The sequence below is a fragment of the Xyrauchen texanus genome, chromosome 12, assembly GCF_025860055.1.
Source record: "Xyrauchen texanus isolate HMW12.3.18 chromosome 12, RBS_HiC_50CHRs, whole genome shotgun sequence".
Classification (NCBI taxonomy): Eukaryota; Metazoa; Chordata; class Actinopteri; order Cypriniformes; family Catostomidae; genus Xyrauchen; species Xyrauchen texanus.
The window spans coordinates 1,652,231-1,673,997 of record NC_068287.1 but is presented as its reverse complement, the minus strand read 5'-3'; the positions used below and the strand labels follow the sequence as shown (position 1 = coordinate 1,673,997).

The 21,767-nt window shown below is 42.3% G+C and overlaps 1 protein-coding gene across 2 annotated transcripts; it reads left to right on the top strand.

The window, feature by feature from the left end:
- Positions 1–4,783: 4,783 nt before the first annotated feature.
- Positions 4,784–6,162, top strand: LOC127653368 (zinc finger BED domain-containing protein 4-like). Of its 2 annotated transcripts, XR_007971793.1 has the most exons (3): positions 4,784–4,927; positions 5,442–5,674; positions 5,783–6,162. XR_007971793.1 is itself a non-coding variant. In XM_052140040.1 (2 exons), the coding sequence occupies exons 1-2, from the start codon at positions 5,521–5,523 to the stop codon at positions 6,088–6,090; spliced, it is 462 nt and encodes a 153-aa protein (XP_051996000.1). In that variant the 5' UTR covers positions 5,315–5,520; the 3' UTR covers positions 6,091–6,162. The 2 variants fall into 2 exon arrangements, 1 of the variants encoding a protein (XP_051996000.1); XM_052140040.1 differs by lacking the exon at positions 4,784–4,927 and having other exon boundaries at positions 5,315–5,674.
- Positions 6,163–21,767: the final 15,605 nt, after the last annotated feature.

Sequence of the window (21,767 nt, the reverse complement as noted above, 5' to 3'; positions counted from 1 at the left end):
TTCAGTAGGAAACATGTCATAAGGCTAAAGAAAACTTTAAGGCACTCAAACAAAAATTGAGGAAGTGCACCAAGCGTTGAAAAACAGTTGGTTTCTAGATGTGGGAGAAGTGCACTAAGCGTTGTGCTGTTTATGGCTGTGTGTAGCACCTGTCGCTCAGCAGTTCATTTTGAAGAATCCCATAATTAGAAAAAAGTGGCTAAAGTTTATTTGAAAAAAATAAATTAAACAAATGCCTGATTATTTCAGTCTGAACCTAACGCTATAAGATAGAGAAGCAGACAAAGATCCAATCATACCTCTGATGTTTGGGAGTAAGCAGGCCTCTACCATGAGGAGGGACATCAGGTGGAGGATGATGTCTCTGCTGGGTGGAGTGTTATCCTTGAAGCACACAGTGGACACCAGCTCAATGAAGAAAGCATTACAGCGCTTTCTGAACGATGCATTTTGACTGATGAGACCTCTAATGACAAATAAAACACACAATCTTTACACAAACAGAAAGATTGCCTAAATGATATAGATAGACAAACAGATAAAGTGTTACTGATGTGACAGACAGGCATCTGTCTCAAGTCCAGACAGTCAGTGGATTACCGTATTGCCTCAGAGGCCTTGAGCTCAAAGTCATCAGGCACTTCCTGTTTACACAGTGGGCAGTGCATCTGACCAGGTGTGACCTTTGTTTTCTTTCTTTCTACCCGGTTTGTCTCACCCTTCATCAGTACACACACACAGAACGTGGATGATAGCTGAATTTATTTTCCTGCACACAGAGCAGTAAAAGAGAACTAGATAGGTACATTTCCTGAAGAAAATGTGAGTGGTGCTTGCCGTGGCAAAACTCGTGAAATAGCATGCTTGAAAAGAACAAAAATTATGGTCATAAATAAATCAACCCAGAAGTCTCTACGTTTTTCTGATGCAGAGATATGTGATTTGTTACTCGGTTGCTAGGGTAAACCCATCTGGTTGCTAGGCAGTTACCATAGTGATAGTAATGAAGTCTCCTTGCCATCCTTATTGAAATAAGTCAACCCGGAAGTCTGTACTATTTTCTGGTGCAGAGATATGTGATTTGTTACTCGGTTGCTAGGGTAACCCCATGTGGTTGCTAGGCAGTTACCATAGTGATACTTATCAAGTCTCCTTGCTATCCAGAGTAAAATCAGTCAACCAGGAAGTCTCTACGATGTTCTGATCCAGAGATATGTGATTTGTTATTTGGTTGCTAGGGTAACCCCTCCTTGTTGCTAGGAAGTTACCATAGTGATACTTATGAAGTGTCCTTGCCATCCTGAGTGAAATAAACCAACCCAGAAGTCTCTACGTTTTTCTGATGCAGAGATATGTGATTTGTTAATTGGTTGCTAGGGTAACCCCATCTGGTTGCTAGGCAGTTACCATATTGATACTAATGAAGTGTCCTTGCCATCCTGGTTGAAATAAATCAACCCGGAAGTCTGTACTCTTTTCTGGTGCCGAGATCTGTGATTTGTTTCTCGGTTGCTAGGGTAACCCCATCTGGTTGCTAGGCAGTTACCATAGTGATAGTAATCAAGTGTCCTTGCGATCCTGAGTGAAATAAATCAACCCGGAAGTCAGTACTATTTTCTGGTGCAGAGATATGTGATTTGTTACTCGGTTGCTAGGGTAACCCCATCTGGTTGCTAGGCAGTTACCATAGTGATAGTAATCAAGTGTCCTTGCCATCCTGATTGAAATAAGTCAACCCAGAAGTATGTACGTTTTTCTGATGCAGAGATATGTGATTTGTTACTCGGTTGCTAGGGTAACCCCATGTGGTTGCTAGGCAGTTACCATATTGATACTAATGAAGTGTCCTTGCCATCCTGGTTGAAATAAATCAACCTGGAAGTCTGTACTCTTTTCTGGTGCCGAGATATGTGATGTGTTTCTCGGTTGCTAGGGTAACCCCATCTGGTTGCTAGGCAGTTACCATAGTGATAGTAATCAAGTGTCCTTGCCATCCTGAGTGAAATAAATCAACCCGGAAGTCAGTACTATTTTGTGGTGCAGAGATATGTGATTTGTTACTCGGTTGCTAGGGTAACCCCATCTGGTTGCTAGGCAGTAATCATAGTGATAGTAATCAAGTGTCCTTGCCATCCTGATTGAAATAAGTCAACCCGGAAGTCTCTACGTTTTTCTGATGCAGAGATATGTGATTTGTTATTTGGTTGCTAGGGTAACCCCATCTGGTTGCTAGGCAGTTACCATAGTGATAGTAATCAAGTGTCCTTGCCATCCTGATTGAAATAAGTCAACCCAGAAGTATCTACGTTTTTCTGATGCAGAGATATGTGATTTGTTACTCGGTTGCTAGGGTAACCCCATGTGGTTGCTAGGCAGTTACCATATTGATACTAATGAAGTGTCCTTGCCATCCTGGTTGAAATAAATCAACCTGGAAGTCTGTACTCTTTTCTGGTGCCGAGATATGTGATGTGTTTCTCGGTTGCTAGGGTAACCCCATCTGGTTGCTAGGCAGTTACCATAGTGATAGTAATCAAGTGTCCTTGCCATCCTGAGTGAAATAAATCAACCCGGAAGTCAGTACTATTTTCTGGTGCAGAGATATGTGATTTGTTACTCGGTTGCTAGGGTAACCCCATGTGGTTGCTAGGCAGTAATCATAGTGATAGTAATCAAGTGTCCTTGCCATCCTGATTGAAATAAGTCAACCCGGAAGTCTCTACGTTTTTCTGATGCAGAGATATGTGATTTGTTACTCGGTTGCTAGGGTAACCCCATCTGGTTGCTAGGCAGTTACCATAGTGATAGTAATGAAGTGTCCTTGCCATCCTGAGTGAAATAAATCAACCCGGAAGTCAGTACTATTTTCTGGTGCAGAGATATGTGATTTGTTACTCGGTTGCTAGGGTAACCCCATCTGGTTGCTAGGCAGTAATCATAGTGATAGTAATCAAGTGTCCTTGCCATCCTGATTGAAATAAGTCAACCCGGAAGTCTCTACGTTTTCTGATGCAGAGATATGTGATTTGTTACTCGGTTGCTAGGGTAACCCCATCTGGTTGCTAGGCAGTTACCTTAGTGATACTAATGAAGTGTCCTTGCCATCCTGATTGAAATAAATCAACCCAGAAGTTTCTCTGATTTTCTGGTGCAGAGATATAGTTACTGCTAAAGGGTTGCTAGGGTACTCTGTTTAGTTGCTAGGGAGTGGCTTGGCAGCTGCCAATCATTAATCTCCAACGGCTGCTTGTCAGTATGAATGATATAAACCAACTCCCATGCCTCTGTGACATTCAGAATGGAAGATATCCTCTATGGATTTTGGTTGCTAAGGTGCTCGACAATGGTTGCTAGGGAGGGGCTAGGAAGTGTTGAGGTGATTCATGATTGGCTGTTTGCTGCCCCGAGTGAAACGAGACCACCCTTGTGTTTCTATGAAACTTCTATCCGGAGATATCCCTTTGATGTCTTTCATTAGAAGTGTATGGGACTTGTTGCTAAGGTGCTCTAAATTGTTGCTAGGGCGTGGCTTGATAGATTCAAAATGATCCTGAGATACTGATTGGTCGTCTGAGTAAAATGAGCCCGCCCCATTGTCTCTATGACACTGTGATCCAGAGCTATGTTGAATACAAATCCCAATGCCATTTCATTTCATGGGCCGTCCTACACCATTGTAAGTCAATTGGGGCATTTTGGGCAGCTCCTGCCCCCAGGGGTGCAACTTTTACCCCATTTTGAGGTATGCTCTTACAGAGCCTGCCAGCCTCTTCAAATGTGGCAAATCACACGTTTCTGCGAAATCCTCGCTCGGAGCTGTGACGCGTCAAAGTTTGTCTCAATGTTAAGTCTATGGGATTTTTCGGCCGCTTTTTTGCCCCTGGGGCAATTACCGTACCCCGATCGCTTATAAAAGTCATAGCACACGTGTCCTCAATAGGCCGTTCGATTTGACACCTCATTCGTGGGTCTACGCCAAACGGTGCGGGACGAGTTAGGTGCCGAAGTTTTGTACGGAGATAGAATAATAAAAAGTATAAAAATAAAAATAAGTATGTGAGATTACAATAGTGATGCTTTGCAAGCACCACTAAATATAGTGAGTCGCACTGTTGTTTAAGCTCCACCCACAGCAATTCTCTTTAGCTCTGCTGATCTCAATGTCAATAAGCATTCACATTATATTGTACTTAACAAAACAGTAAACAAATAAAACAAATCTGAAATGTAATCTCTCCAGGAATATTACAGACTTTGTAAACAATTCAATGTCTTTTCCTTATTAAACGGCTTGGTTTGTGATTGTATAAAACTAATTATAAAGCTTACATCATACACTTTGTTACTGTTAAATGTATGAAATTAATGGAAATAACATCAGGTACTTTTTTAGTAAAACCATGAATTAAATATTTTATAAAACACAGTTCGTACCTAATATTTCTTAGCACAGAAAATACAACAACAAGAACAAGTAAATTCTTAAACACAATATGATTTAAAACATTTACCTGCACACAGAGCAGTAAAAGAGAAATATAGTGAGTCGCACTGTTGTTTAAGCTCCACCTATTCAAAATACATTTCACCACGTTAGAAAGCACATGGAAAATGACGCAGATAGAAAGTTAGTAGAGTGCATCCAAACGGACATAAAACGATCAAAATACCCATAAATATAAACAGAAAACACTCTCCACAAATCAATCAGTGTCTACTGTGAGCAATCCTTTTATAAATTGTCAAACATTTGACATGAAATTATATATTTTTAACTTTTAGTTAAGGATGGCTGGCGCGAAACAGACGTTCCGAAGCTTTGCGAGATCCCGAAGCAAAGATGATTCGAAACACTGATCCGAAGCGTGATTCAAAACACCCACGTCACGTGACAACGGCTAAATGAAGCGTCTAAGTGTTTCATCAGGTGGAGTGCTCCGCCGAATCAGGGTTTCATTGATTGGTCGGTTCGGGAACAAATCACACAATCACACAGTATAAAAGTTTTGTCAACGCATTTTCATATCGTGGGTTTTTGTGAGAGGAGTTTGGTTGTGAGATAGTGGATTTTTGGTGATATAGTGACATTTATAGTGCGATTTGTTTAGTTATATTTAGGATTTAATTTACATTTACACATTGACTTAGAGACACACAGAGTACATATAGTGACACATGAATAGATGCATTGATAGAAATATATATATATATATATATATATATATATATATATATATAGATTAATAGATAGATACATATATTACAGATACATATAGATTATTAGATAGGCTACATATAAAATAGATAGATAGATAGATAGATAGATAGATAGATAGATAGAAATGGAGGCTCCACAGAAGAGATGCCGTACATCTGTGGTGTGGGAGCATTTCCATTTGGAAACCCCAAATAAAGTGAGATGTGTGTATTGTGATCGGCAGCTCGCCTACTGCAACAATACATCATCCATGATGCGCCATTTGAGGAGCATTCATCCTGCCATTCTGCAGGGTGCAGAGGATGGTAGTGTTCCCCCTGTACCAAGGCCTGCTACTGACACTGCTGGACCCAAGGTTTAAAAATGTGGCTTTTGGAAATCCTGCCAAAGCCCTGGATGCTGAAAAGCACATCACACTGGAGTGTGCTTCACTGATGCGTTCAAACACAACTCCTGGTGAGTTTCAGTCTATGTTATCTTATGTAATGTGATTCATGAAATTTATACTTCATATGTGTTGTCAGTTTATGATTTGTTACTAATTGCCGTTTTCTTTTAATTCAGAACCACAAATGTCAACATCAGGCCCATCATCAACACCAGTTGAAACACAAGACAGTTTATGGGAACATTTTGACAATCGTATCCGTGAGACCCAGATGATACACAATCCTACAGCTGATGCCACAGTGGAAGTGAAAAAATACCTCAGCGATGCGTTTTTGCCCAGAACTCATGATCCTCTAACTTACTGGAAAGAGAGAGCAGTAATCTTTCCTCATTTGTATGTCCTAGCTAAAAAATATCTTTGTATGCCAGCAACAAGTGTCCCTTGTGAGAATTTTTTCAAAGGCTGGAGAAATTATCTGTAAAAAAAGAAGTAGGCTGAGTCCTTCAACAGCAGAGAAATTAATATATTTGAATAAAAATCTATAAGAAAGGGAGACATTGTGGCTTGATTTATTTTTATTAATATTCATTTTTCATGACCAAAATCACATTATGCAATGTGAAGAGACTACAGGTTACAAGCTTCATATATTACAAAAATACAATAAAAAAAAACAAAACCAACACATTTTTTTATTAGCTCTTTGTAAAGGTTGTTTCAGATCAACACCTGCAAGTGACCACTAGGTGTCACCGTGGAGACGGGTTTCGGATTGATTCGAAGCCTCGAAACAAAATGGCACATTTGCTTCGACTGTTTCATTGCTTCACGAAGCCTCGATCTGCCCATCTCTACTTTTAGTGTGAAGCAACCATAGAAACAACTCACCCACAGCAATTCTCTTTAGCTCTGCTGCAGATCGTTCGAACACAGTGGCCTATAGCGCCACCTGCGCAGCCAATAAGAAGCGCAATCCCATTATTGCAGGATTTACTTAAAGAACCCTCAACCTATAATATTTATCTCGTTACACAGGCATCAGACACTTTTTGATACAGATCAGGCAGTAGATGTGGTCACAGGGCAGACTCAAAGGGTCTTGTGGGTCTCCCATGCACACTGGGCACTGCTGAATGCCAAACCTGGGTAATAATATCATTTTTAAACTGATTTAAAGTGTTAAATCCCCATTTTCTCCAACCCTTCACTGCAAAAAAATTATTTCTTAATCAGTATTTTTGTCTAGTTTTCCAGTATAAATATCTCAACTTTATTTAAACAATATACATTTTCTCGAGAAGCAAAATGATTAAGTGCTGTTAGAAAAACAAGAAAAAAGCTATTTACTAATGAAGTAGTAAAAAATAAATGGATCTCTCTCTGAATACAATCCTTAAAATCTTGTTTCATTTTGCTTCTCAAGTAAATAAATCTGTCATAAATATTTTATCCGAGGTGATAACACATGTCAAGCATCTTTGTGTCCATGTTGGTTTAAAACATAATTTTTTTTTATGTGTTTAACCATTTAAAATGGTCAAGTTTTAACTATCAAGTAAAAGTTATTAAAAAGCTTTAATTGCACCTTGAATAAAATGGTGTACACGTAACTTAATTACTATTTTAAAAAAAGTTTTCAAACAATTGTTTTTTGTAAAAATTAAAAAAATAAAAGATTATTCTGCACTACTCATGCCATTTCTTCATTTTTTTTTATTATTATTCAGCTTTTAATGATTATTCAGCTTTTAATGAGAAATGTATTTATTTATTTTTGCTGTCTCTGGACAGTTACACCACATGACATTTTTTACAGAAAAATTTTAAAAATAACTTTAAAATCAGTCATTTAAAATAGGCTCATCATAGAAGAGGTGTATTCAAGTAATTGTTCCCTATCAAAAAGCTACACTTTGATGCTGCGCTGATTTAGTGATTTGGGAACAGTTTTAGGTGTGACCAGCTGTGAATATGTGTGCAACAGATCAATGAAATTTTTACGCCCATGTTTACGCTCTATGGCTGAAACGGACACACACCAGTTTTGTTTTGTATGTTTGGGGGAAGAGCATGCTGCTCTTGGGTTGGGGTGGGGCAGGTGCGAGCATTGCGATCTGTTTACAGTCAAAATGCTTTGCACTCGTCTCGCTTACTTTGAAGAGCCAGCACCCACTCTTTCATCGTGGGGCTCTTGCATATATCTGGCTGAGGAGCGAGAGACGGGTCTGTCCCTATCGTTCGCTCTCTCCCCAGATTCAGTTGATCCTTCTCGTAAGCCTGAAGTGCGCTTCGGTGGCACTTCGGTTCGCGAGGGGGACGCTGAACCTCTGAACATTCCATGCACAATAATAAAGCGGCTGAGGAATTACTCGAGGTGGTTACTCGGGCTGTGTACAGTAAGACTGGCCACACGAACAAGAGACCCCCAAATGTTCCGAACTAGAAGACATATTTCTGTCTGGTAGCCAAAAAAAAAAGGGAAAGCTATATCAGTCCCTTCCTTTCATTGATGAATTTCATGACAAGCTCTCTCACTCATGGAGGAAACCTTATACTTCCCGTGTCTTCATGCCCTCGACGCCTACATATTCGACTATCGTGTGGGCCGAGGTACGGGCATATTCAGTGATGCTGCCGGTAGAAGGGACACTCGAGGGTTATCTCTCCCCTGGCTCGGCATCATCACTAAAGAGACCCACTCTCCCCACAAAGCCGTGCAGGACCACCTCCATGCTTGTGTGGAAGGTTTAACAGGCAGCAGGTCAGGCTGGTGCTGCTCTGCACACTATGACAGTGTTACAGGCGTACCAGGCTGATCTGCTGAAGAACATGAGTGTGGGCACCACGGTCGACGAAGAGGCTTTCTCTTGAGCTTCATCGAGCCACGGATCTGTCTCTCCGCACGACCAAGCAGATGTCTGCTTTTGTCAGCACGGAGAGACACTTATGGCTCAACTTATCGGGCATCAGAGACAATGACAAAGTTTTCCTTCTCGATGCCCCGGTTTCGCCTTCTGGCTTATTTGGTGACGCTATGAATGTAGTTATCATCAGATTCCAGTAGGCAAAGAGTCACGAGGAAGCCTTCGGGCAATTCCTTCTTCGCCGCACTCAGGGGGAGGGGTGTGCTCCCCCTCGTAGAGACTTGGGGCCGACTCGTCGTCCTCAGCAGCCCCCAAATCAAGACCTCAGGGCAGTCATTTCTTTTTTTTTTTTTTATTGACACAACAATCAACCCACATATTCACATAACAACACAGCCAACAACACGACAGCACAACATGTATAAAGACATACATTGTGCTTTTACATCGTATAAAGAAAAGAAAAAGAAAAAAAAAAAGAAAAAAAAAAAAATATATATATATATATATATATATATATATATATATATATATATATATATATATATATGATAAAGAGAAAGAATAACATCAGTAGATCATAGGCAAAACCTGACTACAGCAACAATTCGTCCAGTTACAGTTATAATTGTTTTTGGAGATATGTTATAAAAGGATGCCACATGACAGTGAACTTAGGCCCGGAGCCCCTTAAGTTAAGTCTTATTTTTTCCAAACTCAGGAATTGTAACACATCACTGGCCCACTGTTTAAAAGAAGGGGGGAAGGATTGCTTCCAATTTATCAAAATTAAACGCCTTGCCAGCAAAGAAGTAAAGGCTATACAGTCCAATTCACTTTTTGAAAAAGTGTTTTTTTCACACACAATACCAAAGATGGCAGTTATAGGATTTGCACAAACATCTTTACTGAATATTCTAGAATAAGATACAAAAATCTGTGACCAGAAAACAGACAGTCTAGGACATAACCAGAACATATGAGCTAAGGTAGCAGGGGACTGCTTACATCTTGCACAGGTAGGGTCAACAGAGGAATACATCCTTGCCAGCTTGGCCTTGGATAAATGAAGTCTATGGACCACTTTGAATTGAATAAGGCTGTGTCTAGCACAGATAGAAGAGCTGTGGATTCTATATATAGCCTCATTCCATTCCTCATCTGTCAGACAAATATTGAGGTCCAGTTGCCAGGAATGTCTTTGTGCATTAACAGAAGTGGATAATGATGATATAAGTTTTATATGTAAGCTAGAAATAGCGCCTTTTTGCTCTGGGTCATCAGGAAAGAGTGTGTCAATAGGGTCTGGATTGGGAAGGAAAGGAAAAGATATAAAATTCTTGCGTGTGAAGTCGCGTGCCTGTAGATATCTAAAAAAATGGGTTTTGGGTAATTTAAAACGAGATTCTAATTGCACAAAAGATGAGAAGGAACCCTCAGTGAAAAGATCTTTGAATGTTAAGATTCCTTTTTCTTGCCATAGCAAGAATGCCTGGTCATTTAGAGGTTGAGTGAATCGATGGTTTCTGGCAACTGGGGCACAAATTGAACCTCTCTGCCATCCAAATAATTTACGAATTTGGGCCCAAATCTGGACGGAGTTCCAAACCATAGGGTGCCACAAGTGAGAATCTAGACCAAGTGGTGAGGGTGAAAAGAGGAGGGCTGGAAGTGAGGAAGGAAGGCAGGCTGAGGATTCTATCCGGGCCCAGTCTGGTAAGTGGTTTGTGGGATGTGAACCTTGCCAGTAAGTCAGAGCTCTTAGGTTACAAGCCCAATAATATAGTTGAAAATTTGGGAGAGCCATCCCCCCCCTGCTCCTTAGGGTTTTGCAGAAAACACAAACGTATTCTAGGAGGTTTCTTGTTCCAAAGAAAAGAAGAGATTATCTTATTTAAATGAGTAAAAAAAGATTTCTTAATATAAATAGGAATAGTTTGGACCAAATATAGGAATTCAGAGAGTGTGTTCATTTTAATTGCGTTGATCCTACCAATCAGAGAGATGGGAAGCTTAGACCATTTCTCAAGGGATATCCTAGTTAGTTCCAAGAGGGGAGTAAAGTTGAGCTTAAACAGCTCAGAAATATTCCTCGAAACAACCACACCTAAATATGTACATTTATCAGGAGCTACTGTAAATGGATAAGAAGAAAAATACTTTTTTTTCGCTGCACAATTTATAGGGAATAGTTCACTCTTAAAAAGATTGAGTTTATACCCCGAAATACAACTGAAACACTCAAGTGCCATCATAACATGAGGGAGAGAATTATGTGGATCTGTAATATATAGTAGCAGATCATCTGCATAGAGCGATAATTTGTGCTCACTGCCCCCCCTGTATATACCCTGGATAACTGAAGTTGACCTTAGCAAGATGGCTAAGGGTTCAATTGCCACTGCAAATAATCAAGTCAAGTGGTTTTTATTGTCGTTTCAACCATATACAGTTAGTACAGTACACAGCAAAACGAGACAACGTTCCTCCAGGACCATGGTGCTACATAAAAACAACAAAGGACCAACATAGGACCACATGAGACTTCACAACGAAATAAAATACCTATATAAACTACCTATATATACCTATATAAAGTGCACGTGCAAACATGTGCAAAAAGTACAGGACAGTACAACAAATTACTGACAATGAACAGGACAATAGACAGTGCAGCGCCGACCAGTACTCAGTAGTGCAAAAAGATGACAGTTTCTAAAAATGTAAACATAACATACTATGAGATAATGTTCTATGCACATAGCAGTTATTGAGGTAGCAGACAGTTATAAAGTGACAGTAATTAAAGTGCAACTCAGGACACGTGTGTGTCAAACCAGTCTCTGAGTATTGAGGAGTCTGATGGCTTGGGGGAAGAAGCTGTTACACAGTCTGGCCGTGAGGGCCCGAATGCTTCGGTACCTCTTGCCAGACGGGAGGAGGGTAAAGAGTTTGTGTGAGGGGTGTGTGTGTTTTTTGTAAATGTCTTTGATGGAGGGAAGAGAGACCCCAATGATCTTCTCAGCTGTCCTCACTATCCTCTGCAGGGCTTTGCGGTCCGAAACGGTGCAAGTCCCAAACCAGGCAGTGATGCAGCTGCTCAGGATGCTCTCAATAGTCCCTCTATAGAATGTAGTGAGGATGGGGGTTGGGAGATGTGCTTTCCTCAGCCTTCGAAGAAAATAGAGACGCTGCTGGGCTTTCTTGGTGATAGAGCTGGTGTTGAGGGACCAGGTGAGGTTCTCCGCCAAGTGAACACCAAGGAATTTGGTGCTTTTGACGATCTCCACAGAGGAGCCGTCGATGTTCAGCGGAGTGTGTTCACCTTGTGCTCTCCTAAAGTCAACAACCATCTCTTTTGTTTTGTCGACATCAGGGACAGGTTGTTGGCTCTACACCAGTTCGTCAGCCGCTGCACCTCCTCTCTGTATGCTGACTCGTTGTTCTTGCTGATGAGACCCACCACGGTCGTGTCATCGGCGAACTTGATGTGATTCGAGCTGTGCATTGCTGCACAGTCGTGAGTCAGCAGAGTGAACAGCAGTGGACTGAGCACACAGCCCTGGGGGGCCCCAGTGCTCAGTGTGGTGGTGGTGGAGATGCTGTTCCCGATCCGGACTGACTGAGGTCTCCCAGTCAGGAAGTCCAGGATCCAGTTGCAGAGGGAGGTGTCCAGGCCCAGCAGGTTCAGCTTTCCAATCAGGTGCTGGGGAATGATTGTGTTGAATGCTGAGCTGAAATCTATGAACAGCATTCGAACGTATGAGTCCTTATTGTCTAGGTGGGTGAGGGCCAGATGGAGGGTTGTGGTGATGGCATCGTCCGTTGAACGGTTTGAACGATACGCAAACTGCAGTGGGTCTAGTGAGGGGGGCAGCTGGGTCTTAATCTGCCTCATGACGAGCCTCTCAAAGCACTTCATGATGATGGGTGTAAGTGCGACGGGACGGTAGTCGTTGAGGCAGGACACTGAAGACTTCTTTGGCATGGGGATGATGGTGGTGACCTTGAAGCACGTTGGAACAACGGCGCTGCTCAGAGAGATGTTGAAGATGTCGGTAAGAACATCTGCTAGCTGGTCTGCACATCCTCTCAGCACTCTGCCAGGAATGTTGTCTGGTCCAGCAGCCTTCCGTGGGTTGACTCTACGTAGAGTTTTCCTCACATCTGCCGTGGTAAGACAGAGCACCTGGTCGTTGGGAGGAGGGTGGACTTCCTCGCCATCACGTCGTTCTGCACTTCAAACCGAGCGTAGAAGTCGTTCAGCGCATCTGGAAGGGAGGCATCTTTGTCACAGGCAACTGATGTTGTCCTGTAGTTGGTGATGGCCTGGATGCCCTGCCACATGCGCCGCGTGTCACCGCTGTCCTGGAAGTGACTGTGGATTCTCTGGGCGTGTGCGCGCTTTGCCTCTCTGATTGCCCGTGACAGTTTGGCCCTAGCTGTTCTTAGGGCTGCCTTATCGCCTGCTCTGAAGGCGGAGTCTCGGGACCTCAGCAGCGTGCGCACTGGGACAGCGGTGACACGCGGCGCATGTGGCAGGGCATCCAGGCCATCACCAACTACAGGACAACATCAGTTGCCTGTGACAAAGATGCCTCCCTTCCAGATGCGCTGAACGACTTCTACGCTCGGTTTGAAGTGCAGAACGTCGTGATGGCGAGGAAGTAAAGGGGACAGAGGGCAACCCTGTCTAATTCCCCTATACAATGGAAAATATTGTGAGCTATTGTTATTTGTAATAACGGAAGAAAAGGGGGAGGCATACAAAAGTTGTATCCAGGACAAAAAATTTGGACCCACACCAAATCTCTCTAGACAGCTGAAAAGATAGCTCCACTCCACTCTATCAAATGCTTTTTCAGCATCTAAAGATATTAAAATTTCAGGTATATGCTTATTTGAGTCAGGAGAATAAATAATATCTAGTACTCTGCGTATATTAAAGAAAGAAAAACGTTTTTTAATGAAGCCAGTCTGATCAGGAGCCACGATAGTAGGGAGAATGTTCTCCAGTCTTAGGGCTAGAATCTTTGCTAATATTTTGCAGTCCACATTGAGCAGAGATATAGGCCAAAATGAGCTACAGCTCAGAGGGTCTTTTCCTTTCTTAGGTAAAACCGAAATTGTCGCTTGATAAAACATTTGCGGGAGACGGCCTATAAGGAATGACTCCTCAAATACAGCAAGTAGCAGGGGCATTAGTTTCCCTTTAAATGTTTTAAAAAATTCTACCGTGAAGCCATCTGGCCCTGGAGCTTTTGAGTTTTGCATGTTTGAGAGAGCTACATTAAGTTCTTCTAAATTTAGAATTTTCTCCAAATCTGCATTATCGTTAGAGGGAATTTGTGGTATTCTAATGGAATTAAAAAAAGAATTAAGTTCAGATGGGTTATAATCAATTTCGGATGAATATAGGGCTGTATAGAACTGTTCAAAGGCCAAATTGATTTCTAATTCATCCTTTGTGATCCTGCCATCATCTCTGCGAATAGATGCTATAATGTTTGTAGTTGAATATTGCCTTATTTGTTGTGCAATAATTTTGTTGTGCAATAATAGTGTTCATATACTTTAGAGTGAGATTGAAGCAGAAGTCTCTCAGCCTGTTCAGATGTTATTAGATCAATCTCTGTCTGTAGCTTTGTTCTTTCCTTTAAAAGTGCGGGTAGGGGATTGATTGCAAATTTCAAGTCCAATTGTTTAATCTGATTGATGAGGTTGTTTAATTGCTGGCTTATTTTTTCCTCTCCCATGATGAAAAAGAGATTATTTCCCCCCTAATATAGGCTTTTAAAGACTCCCAAAGTGTGGCTTTACTGATATCTGGGGTATCATTGATGGATAAGAAAAGGTTCATTCTATTATTAATAAAATCTACAAAAGATGGATCAGAAAGAATTAAATTATTAAAGCGCCATGTCTTCCGAATTGGCGATTTGGGAAAAGCTAATTTTAAAACCACTGGGCTGTGGTCCGAGATTACAATAGATTCATATTTACAGTCAGTTAGAGAAGTTAAAAGTTTGTCGTCTATTAAAAAGTAGTCGATTCGTGAATATGAACGATGTACTGGGGAAAAAAAAAGAGAACTGTCTAATATTTGGATATAAAAAACGCCAGGGATCTGAGAATGTGTAGGTCTCTAAAAAAGTATTAATAAACATAGCAGATTTGGATAATTTGTACGGCGTTTTTGAAGACCGATCCAAAGTCCCAGTTGGGGGCATAAATATTCGCTAATATCAGGGGAACATTATATAATGTACCAGTTATTATAACAAATCTACCTCCTCTATCAGTTTGAACATTACTCACGCAGAACGGGGTGTTCTTATTAATAACAATCGCAGTCCCCCGTGATTTTGACTGGAAATCAGAGTGATAAATTTGCCCCACCCAAGATTTTTTAAGTTTATAGTGATCAGTTGATATTAAGTGGGTTTCTTGGAGAAATGCTATATTTGCCTCCAGCCTCTTTAAATGGGTAAGGATCTTATTGCGCTTTATAGAATGGTTAACCCCCTTTACATTCCAACTCACAAAGTTTACTGTAAGTGATTTGCTATGTCCCAGGTTTTGCAGCATTTAATGAGCAAAAAACTGATGTGTCAACCTTTTTCTGAAATTCACCTATCAACTGAACACAATAGCACATGTATACATGAACAAATTTGAATGACAAACAAACACTTTGACCCGACCCCCCCCACCCTACAGCTTCCCGACTGAGAAGCAAAAAGACATCCCACATGTAATTAACCTTCAACGTTCCCAAACGCATTGGACTTCTAAGCGCTCAACGTCCAAAATAACATTTAACGCAATTGTTTTTTTTGTCTTGTTGAAAAGAGATTCATAAGACATTCTAGGCTTTAACCATGTGTCCCCACTGTCGAGATGGAAGAAAAAAAAAAGAAAAAAAAAAAGAGTAATAATAATAAAGTGGACAAGCACTGCCGTTTATTTCCAGAATAAGCACCAGCCATGCTGGAGGTAGAGATCAACGAATGATCCAGAAATAACTATTCAGAAACGCGTGCGACCATTTTTGGTTTGATGTGCCGTTCAAAGTAATCCTCCGCCTCAGATGGTAATTTGAAAGAAAGTTTGGTGCTTTCAAAAGTGAACCGTAAATCTGCCGGATGATGAATGCCGTAGCAAATCCCAGCCTGTTTAAGCTTGAGTTTCACAGAGTTAAATGCCGCTCTTCTACGACTCAGCTCGGCACTCACATCTGGGAAGATATGGATACGCGCGCTGCGAAATGTAAGCTCACCGCGCTTCCTGGAGGCCTGGAGAATCTTGGCCTTGTCAAAAAATAGTGCAGACGAACGATCATTGCTCTGGGTCTGCTGCCGGGGCTGGGCTTCGGAGCGAGGGCACGATGAGCGCGATCCAACACCACTGAGTCTGACTAAAGACCGGATAGATCCTCACCCAGCACTTCTGAGAAAAAGCCAGACATGAAATCAGTAGGCCGGCCATTCTCCACTTCTTCCAATTATATGCCAATTATACGCAGGTTTTGGCGACGACTCCTATTCTCGAGATCTTGTTGTTGCTCTTGTAGCTTCTGTATTTGATCTTTCAAAATTGAAACTGTGGTTTCCATTGTGTCTAGCGAGTCATGGTGGGAATTGAGCATCGTTTCTATATTCTCAATGGAATCAGACATAATGGTTTGCTTAGTCTGAATGGAATTAACTTGTCCCGTTACCTCCAGTTGTAGAGCATCCATTTTGTTTTTGACCTCCGATCGAAAGGATTCGACAATCAGTCCAATCTCTGAACGAAAGCTCGCCATCTCTGTTTTGATGGTTTCTGCCATCTGATTGTGGGAGGATATCAGTTCAGTTTTAACCAACTGAAGAAGTGTATTGTCCTCTGGCGTCAAAGATTGCTCCGCACGGCTGAGACTTATGGCGCTGCTAGCGGCGGCCTCCATGTTAGCTTGCTTTAACCCTTTAAGACCTAAGGGCATTTTTACAATTCATTTTCCGTCTGGTTTTATTTACTAAAAAAGCTTGTAAAACATCAACCCTGTTGTGCACAGACAATTGACACACCTCTTTTTTTTCAAGACAAATTGGACTTTCAGCATATTTGTGTTGCATTGATGTCACCTGAATGTAAAATAAGTTATGGGACCATAAAGACAAATGAAAAAATAAAACGGAAATTGAATCACTCAAATATTTATTGAAATCACACACAAATAAATAAAAGCTAAGCAAATTTCCTCTGGAAAACAGTTTGTTCATGTCTTTGGAGTCCTGGAGCACAGGAATAAACATTGTAACTTCTACAGAACCAAAACTATTTACATTTTTCCAAAAAAGTCCAGGCGTTTTTTGCCTCATTCACTGGTGCCAAGCCTCAAAACAGTTCCTATCAGCAATCACACAGAGGGCCACATCACAGGCTTTGCATTTCCAGGGGTGGCCTGTTTGACCTGCCTTGTCTGCTTGCAGTTCACACATTGCCTTCTACCATAGGAGGCCTTCTTGCTGGTTTCAGTTTGGTCTGATGTTGGCACAGGTACATGGTCACTTTGTTGCTGGCGCGCTCTCTCTCTCTCTCTCCTCAAAACTACTTTGCCGTGCGTCTCTCTCTCTCCTCAAAACTACTTTGCCGTGCGTTTCTCTCTCCACAATATCAGAGCTTGGTTCATGCGTAATGACGCACACCAACGTGGAAGACGGATCAGCCTGTCATTGGTCAACAACCTCACGCAAAGCATCATGTGATATCCAAAATGGCAGCTATCATCGAGCTAGCGGCAAAAATGATGGAGAATTGATAAATTATGGACATCAAGTGGATAAATCTTGGATGTAAGTGTTTGGATTTATTGCTGAAAAACTCCGAAAAGAGGCACAAGTTCCGGGCTGGATAGAAAACCTTCTGTAAAGGCTACAAAGACACCAAAGACACCCCCGTGATGGCTAGCTCGTTAGCTTTCTGCTGGAAAAAACGGTAAGAAAATCGATAAAACTTTCATCAAATTATATAAATATTTATCGGAGGTGCCGTGTGATGTCGTGGACGATGCCGTCGGGCTCTGAGGGTTAAGTTGGGACTGTCGAGCCGTGTCTGTCTTGTCGTTGATTTTTTCACGTTTTTGCTTGTCATTTTGGAATACCTTGGTTGACCGTATATGCAGGTTGTTATTAGAAAGAAATGTATCCCTTTCCAGAGTATATTTAAACGTATCTTAGTGCAAATAAAATGAAATTATGTGAGAGCGCAAGCGGAAAGCGACTACCACCTCATCTTGCCGCCGGAAGTCCTCAGGGCAGTCATTTCTAAGAAGAAAAAACCCTGACGGTCTTGCGCCCAGCCTTGTAGGGTAGCCCCACTCGGGTCGGGGCGTGTGAAGAATTCACCTGTACCTTTCCGATACCCACACGAAACCTCTCCATTCCCGCCGCCTCTGGTGTTTCGGGAGTTAGAGGTTTCCAGCAAAATGTTGGGTGTTCTGTTGCTTCCAGTCTTAGTCCTTGACACGGAATACTCGACATCCCCTCAACAGGAAGTTTCAAAATTAATACCCATCTCAGAGAAACTGGCAGCGTGGAAGCTACTGCCAGGTGTTTCTATGTGGGTTCTAAGAGCAGTAGAAAAAGGCAACAGAATTAAATTCGATCGCCGTCCTCTGTGTTTCAACGGCGTGGTCTCCACTACCGTGAAACCGGAACAAGCATGTGTACTGTGGAAAGAACGGCAAAATCTCTTGGTCAAAGGGGCCATAGAACATGTTCCCCTTCCAGAGAAAGAGTCAGGTTACTACAGCAGATACTTCCTGGTTCCCAAGAAGTGTGGCGGGTTACGTCCGATTTTAGACCTTCGAGGCTTGAATCGCTCAATCAGGGCATTCAAGTTCAAGATGCTAACTGTGAAGATGGTCATGTCTCAAATCCAACATCACGATTGGTTAGTCACGATCGATCTCATGGACGCACATTTTCATTTAGAAATTCTGCCACTACACAGAAAGTTCCTGAGGTTTGCTTTCGGGGGCAAAGCTTTCCAATATCGTGTTCTTCCATTCGGCCTAGCCCTCTCACCCCGCACATTCACGAAATGCATAGATGCAGCACTGGCTCCTTTGCGACTCCGGGGCATATGCATTCTGAATTACATAGACGACTGGCTGATACTAGCACAGTCAAAAGAACTGGCAGTTCAGCATAGGGATATCGTCTTGGCTCATCTAGTTTCTCTGAGTCTGAGACTTCAAAAAGAGCGTTCTCTCTTCCACTCAGGAAATTACTTATCTGGGTGTTGTATGGAATTCGATCATGATGTGGGCACAATTGTCTCCTGCTCGGAACACCCTGAGCAAAGTCAGGCTAGGCCAAGGTTGCACTGTTCGTCAGTATCAACGAATACTAGGTCTCATGGCATCTGCGTCCTCGGTGATCACTTTGGGCCTTCTGCACATGAGACTGTTTCAGTTGTGGCTCAAAGCCAGGGGATTTCATCCAAGGGCCAGTCCCCTAATGCAGATAAGAGTTACGCGTCGCACGCTTCGCACCCTTTCTATGTGGTTCAGACCCCAGTTCCTCACTTTGGGTCCCACTCTGGATGCCTGAATGTGGGAGCAGATTTACTGTCCAGACAGAAAATACTGATGGGGGAGTGGAAACTCCACCCGAGGTAGTGAAACAAATCTGGGTGAGATTTTACAGAGCAGAAGTGGACCTCTTCGCATCATCAACAGACAGCGCAATGTCCCCTCTACTTCTCTCTGAGTCACCCAGCCCCCCCTGGGTCTGGACGCGATGGCACATACATGGCCCAGATTGTGCCTGTATGCGTTTCCTTTGGTTTTTCTGCTCCCGGGAGTCTTGACCAGAGTTTGCCAGCAAGGGTCTTGCCTCTTACTGATGGCGCCGCGATGGCCGAACAGGTTATGGATCTCAGAGACCTGAAGTTATCAAGACCATTCTAAGTGCTAAGGCTCCCTCTACTAGAAGAAGTTTAGCCAATAAATGGGGTGTCTTTGAAAGATGGTGCAGAGCAAATAATGTGGATCCAGTTTACTGCCAGATTGCTTCAGTTCTGGACTTTCTACAGGAAAAATTATCAGCAAGCACATGCCCCGCCACTCTCATGGTTTAGGTGGCCACTCTATCAGCTTGCCACGCCCTGACTGACGGAATGCCGTTGGGGAGACATCCTCTGCTCGCTCACTTCGTTCGTGGAGCCATGCAGTTGAGACCTCCTGCTAGGACCAGGATCCCTTCTTGGGACTTAGCAATAGTCCTTGAGGGTCTGGTTGAGACCCCCTTTGAACATCTAGAGTCAGCGTCTGATAAACTTCTGACTCTCAAGATGGTTTTTCTTATGGCAATTACTTCTCTGAAAAGAATTGGGGATCTATTCCCTGTAATTGGGAATACAGGCTCTGTCTGTCTTGCCAACCTGCTTAGATTTTGCCCCAGGAATGGCTAAAGCAATTTTGCACCCTCATCCTGACTACCTGCCTCGAAGCCTTCTGCTCCCCGCCATTTACAATGCTGGAGTATGAAAGACTTCACAGACTCTGTCCAGTCCGTTCCCTTCAGACTTATGTCCACTGCACTAGCTAGTGGCGTAAGTCAGGGAAACTATTTGTTTGCCATGGGGGCCGCAACAGGGGGGCGGCCGCCACCAAGCAGACAATGTCGCATTGGGTGAGGGACGCTATTGCCCTAGCCTATGAGGCCAGCGGTCAAGGTTCATCAGTAGGGATCAAGGCTCACTCTCCCAGAGGGGTCGCCTCCTCTAAAGCCTTGGCTAGAGGTGTCCCTCTGCAGCATGTTTGTGATGCGGCAGGCTGGTCCTCTCCGCACACATTCATAAGATTTTATAGTTTGGATGTTCATGCCACTCCGGGCTCTTATGTCCTTGAGTCAACATCACAGGCTCATGTCTGAGACCTCTCGCGCTCTTGTGAGCACAACTACTCAACCGTAAGAGGTCCGAACATCCACAGTGCGGCGGCATGAGTATTCTCATTCCAAAAGCGCTAAATCAGCGCAGCATCAAAGTGTAGCTTTTTGACAGGGAAGGTCTCGGGTTACTTAACTGTAACCCCTGTTCCCTGATAAAAGCATAATGAGATGCTTTGCTTCATTGCCACACTGGGATGCCCCAGGACTGCTCTTCAGACAAAATACCTGACAATGTACCTGTGATGCATCTATTTATAGCCCATTGAAGTATTGCACACATATTCATAGCTGGTCACACCTAAAGATGTTCCCAAAGCACTAAATCATCACAGCATCTCGTTCCGCTTTTATCAGGGAACAGGGGTTACAGCTAAGTAACCCGAGACGTTTTCTGTGAAGTGCATTTTTTAGGTATTTTTTTTTATAAATAACAAAATGAGTGTCATGTCAATGACCCAAACTCTGATTAGGAAAATCACTTTTTTCCTTGAATAATCCAATATTAGCTATTTATTCAACTGTTTCCGATTAAAAAGTTGTAACAAATTCTACCTAAAAATGCTCCGAGACGTTCCGTCTTTGCAGGCTTTGAGTACGGTGATCACTGACTCAAATGGTTGCTTCATTTTGAGGTCTGAGTCCTGCTCCAGGATCTTAGGCAAATTAATAAGTAATGATAAACATAAATTATATTATTCAAGGAGTTATTTTTTTTTAGAAAGTCATTATAAAAGCCTACTCACTTGTGCTAGGTTTCGAATGTGTTGCAGAACCAGTGGCCTTAGTTTACATTCCACATCCCCGATACCCAGCAACATGTGCGCCACAAACAACGCAAGAGAGTAAATGCGACGCCAGCCATGCCTTAATTAAAGCATAAAAAATTACTGCAATCAAGTAAATAATCTGAGTTTTATTGGTCTGAATGATTACCAGTAGAAGGCAAAACGTTACATGTAATGCACTTTAGTGGCACATGCCACGAATACAGTACACTATGGTGTTGATGGTATATACTGTATATGGCACTTTTTACGTGTCTTTTTGTGGTACTTATGTCAATTCAAATGGCTTGTGTTCTGCCTTGTAAATATTTTTTTTTAAAGATGTCCCTAGAGAAACAGCTCAACCACACAACCACAAGAGTGTCACAAAAGCATCTTATGTGTAACTGCAATACTTTCCATATAAAATAACAACAATGTAATCTAATTATTTTTTTTTGTTAGGAGTAATACAATAATGAAGCATGTTACTTGTAGTAGTAAAGACTCTTTTAGAGCTCGTAACTCACTGGATGTGGTTAATCATTTGTTTGGTCCTCGCACTATACTGTCGTAGGCTCTCCTCAC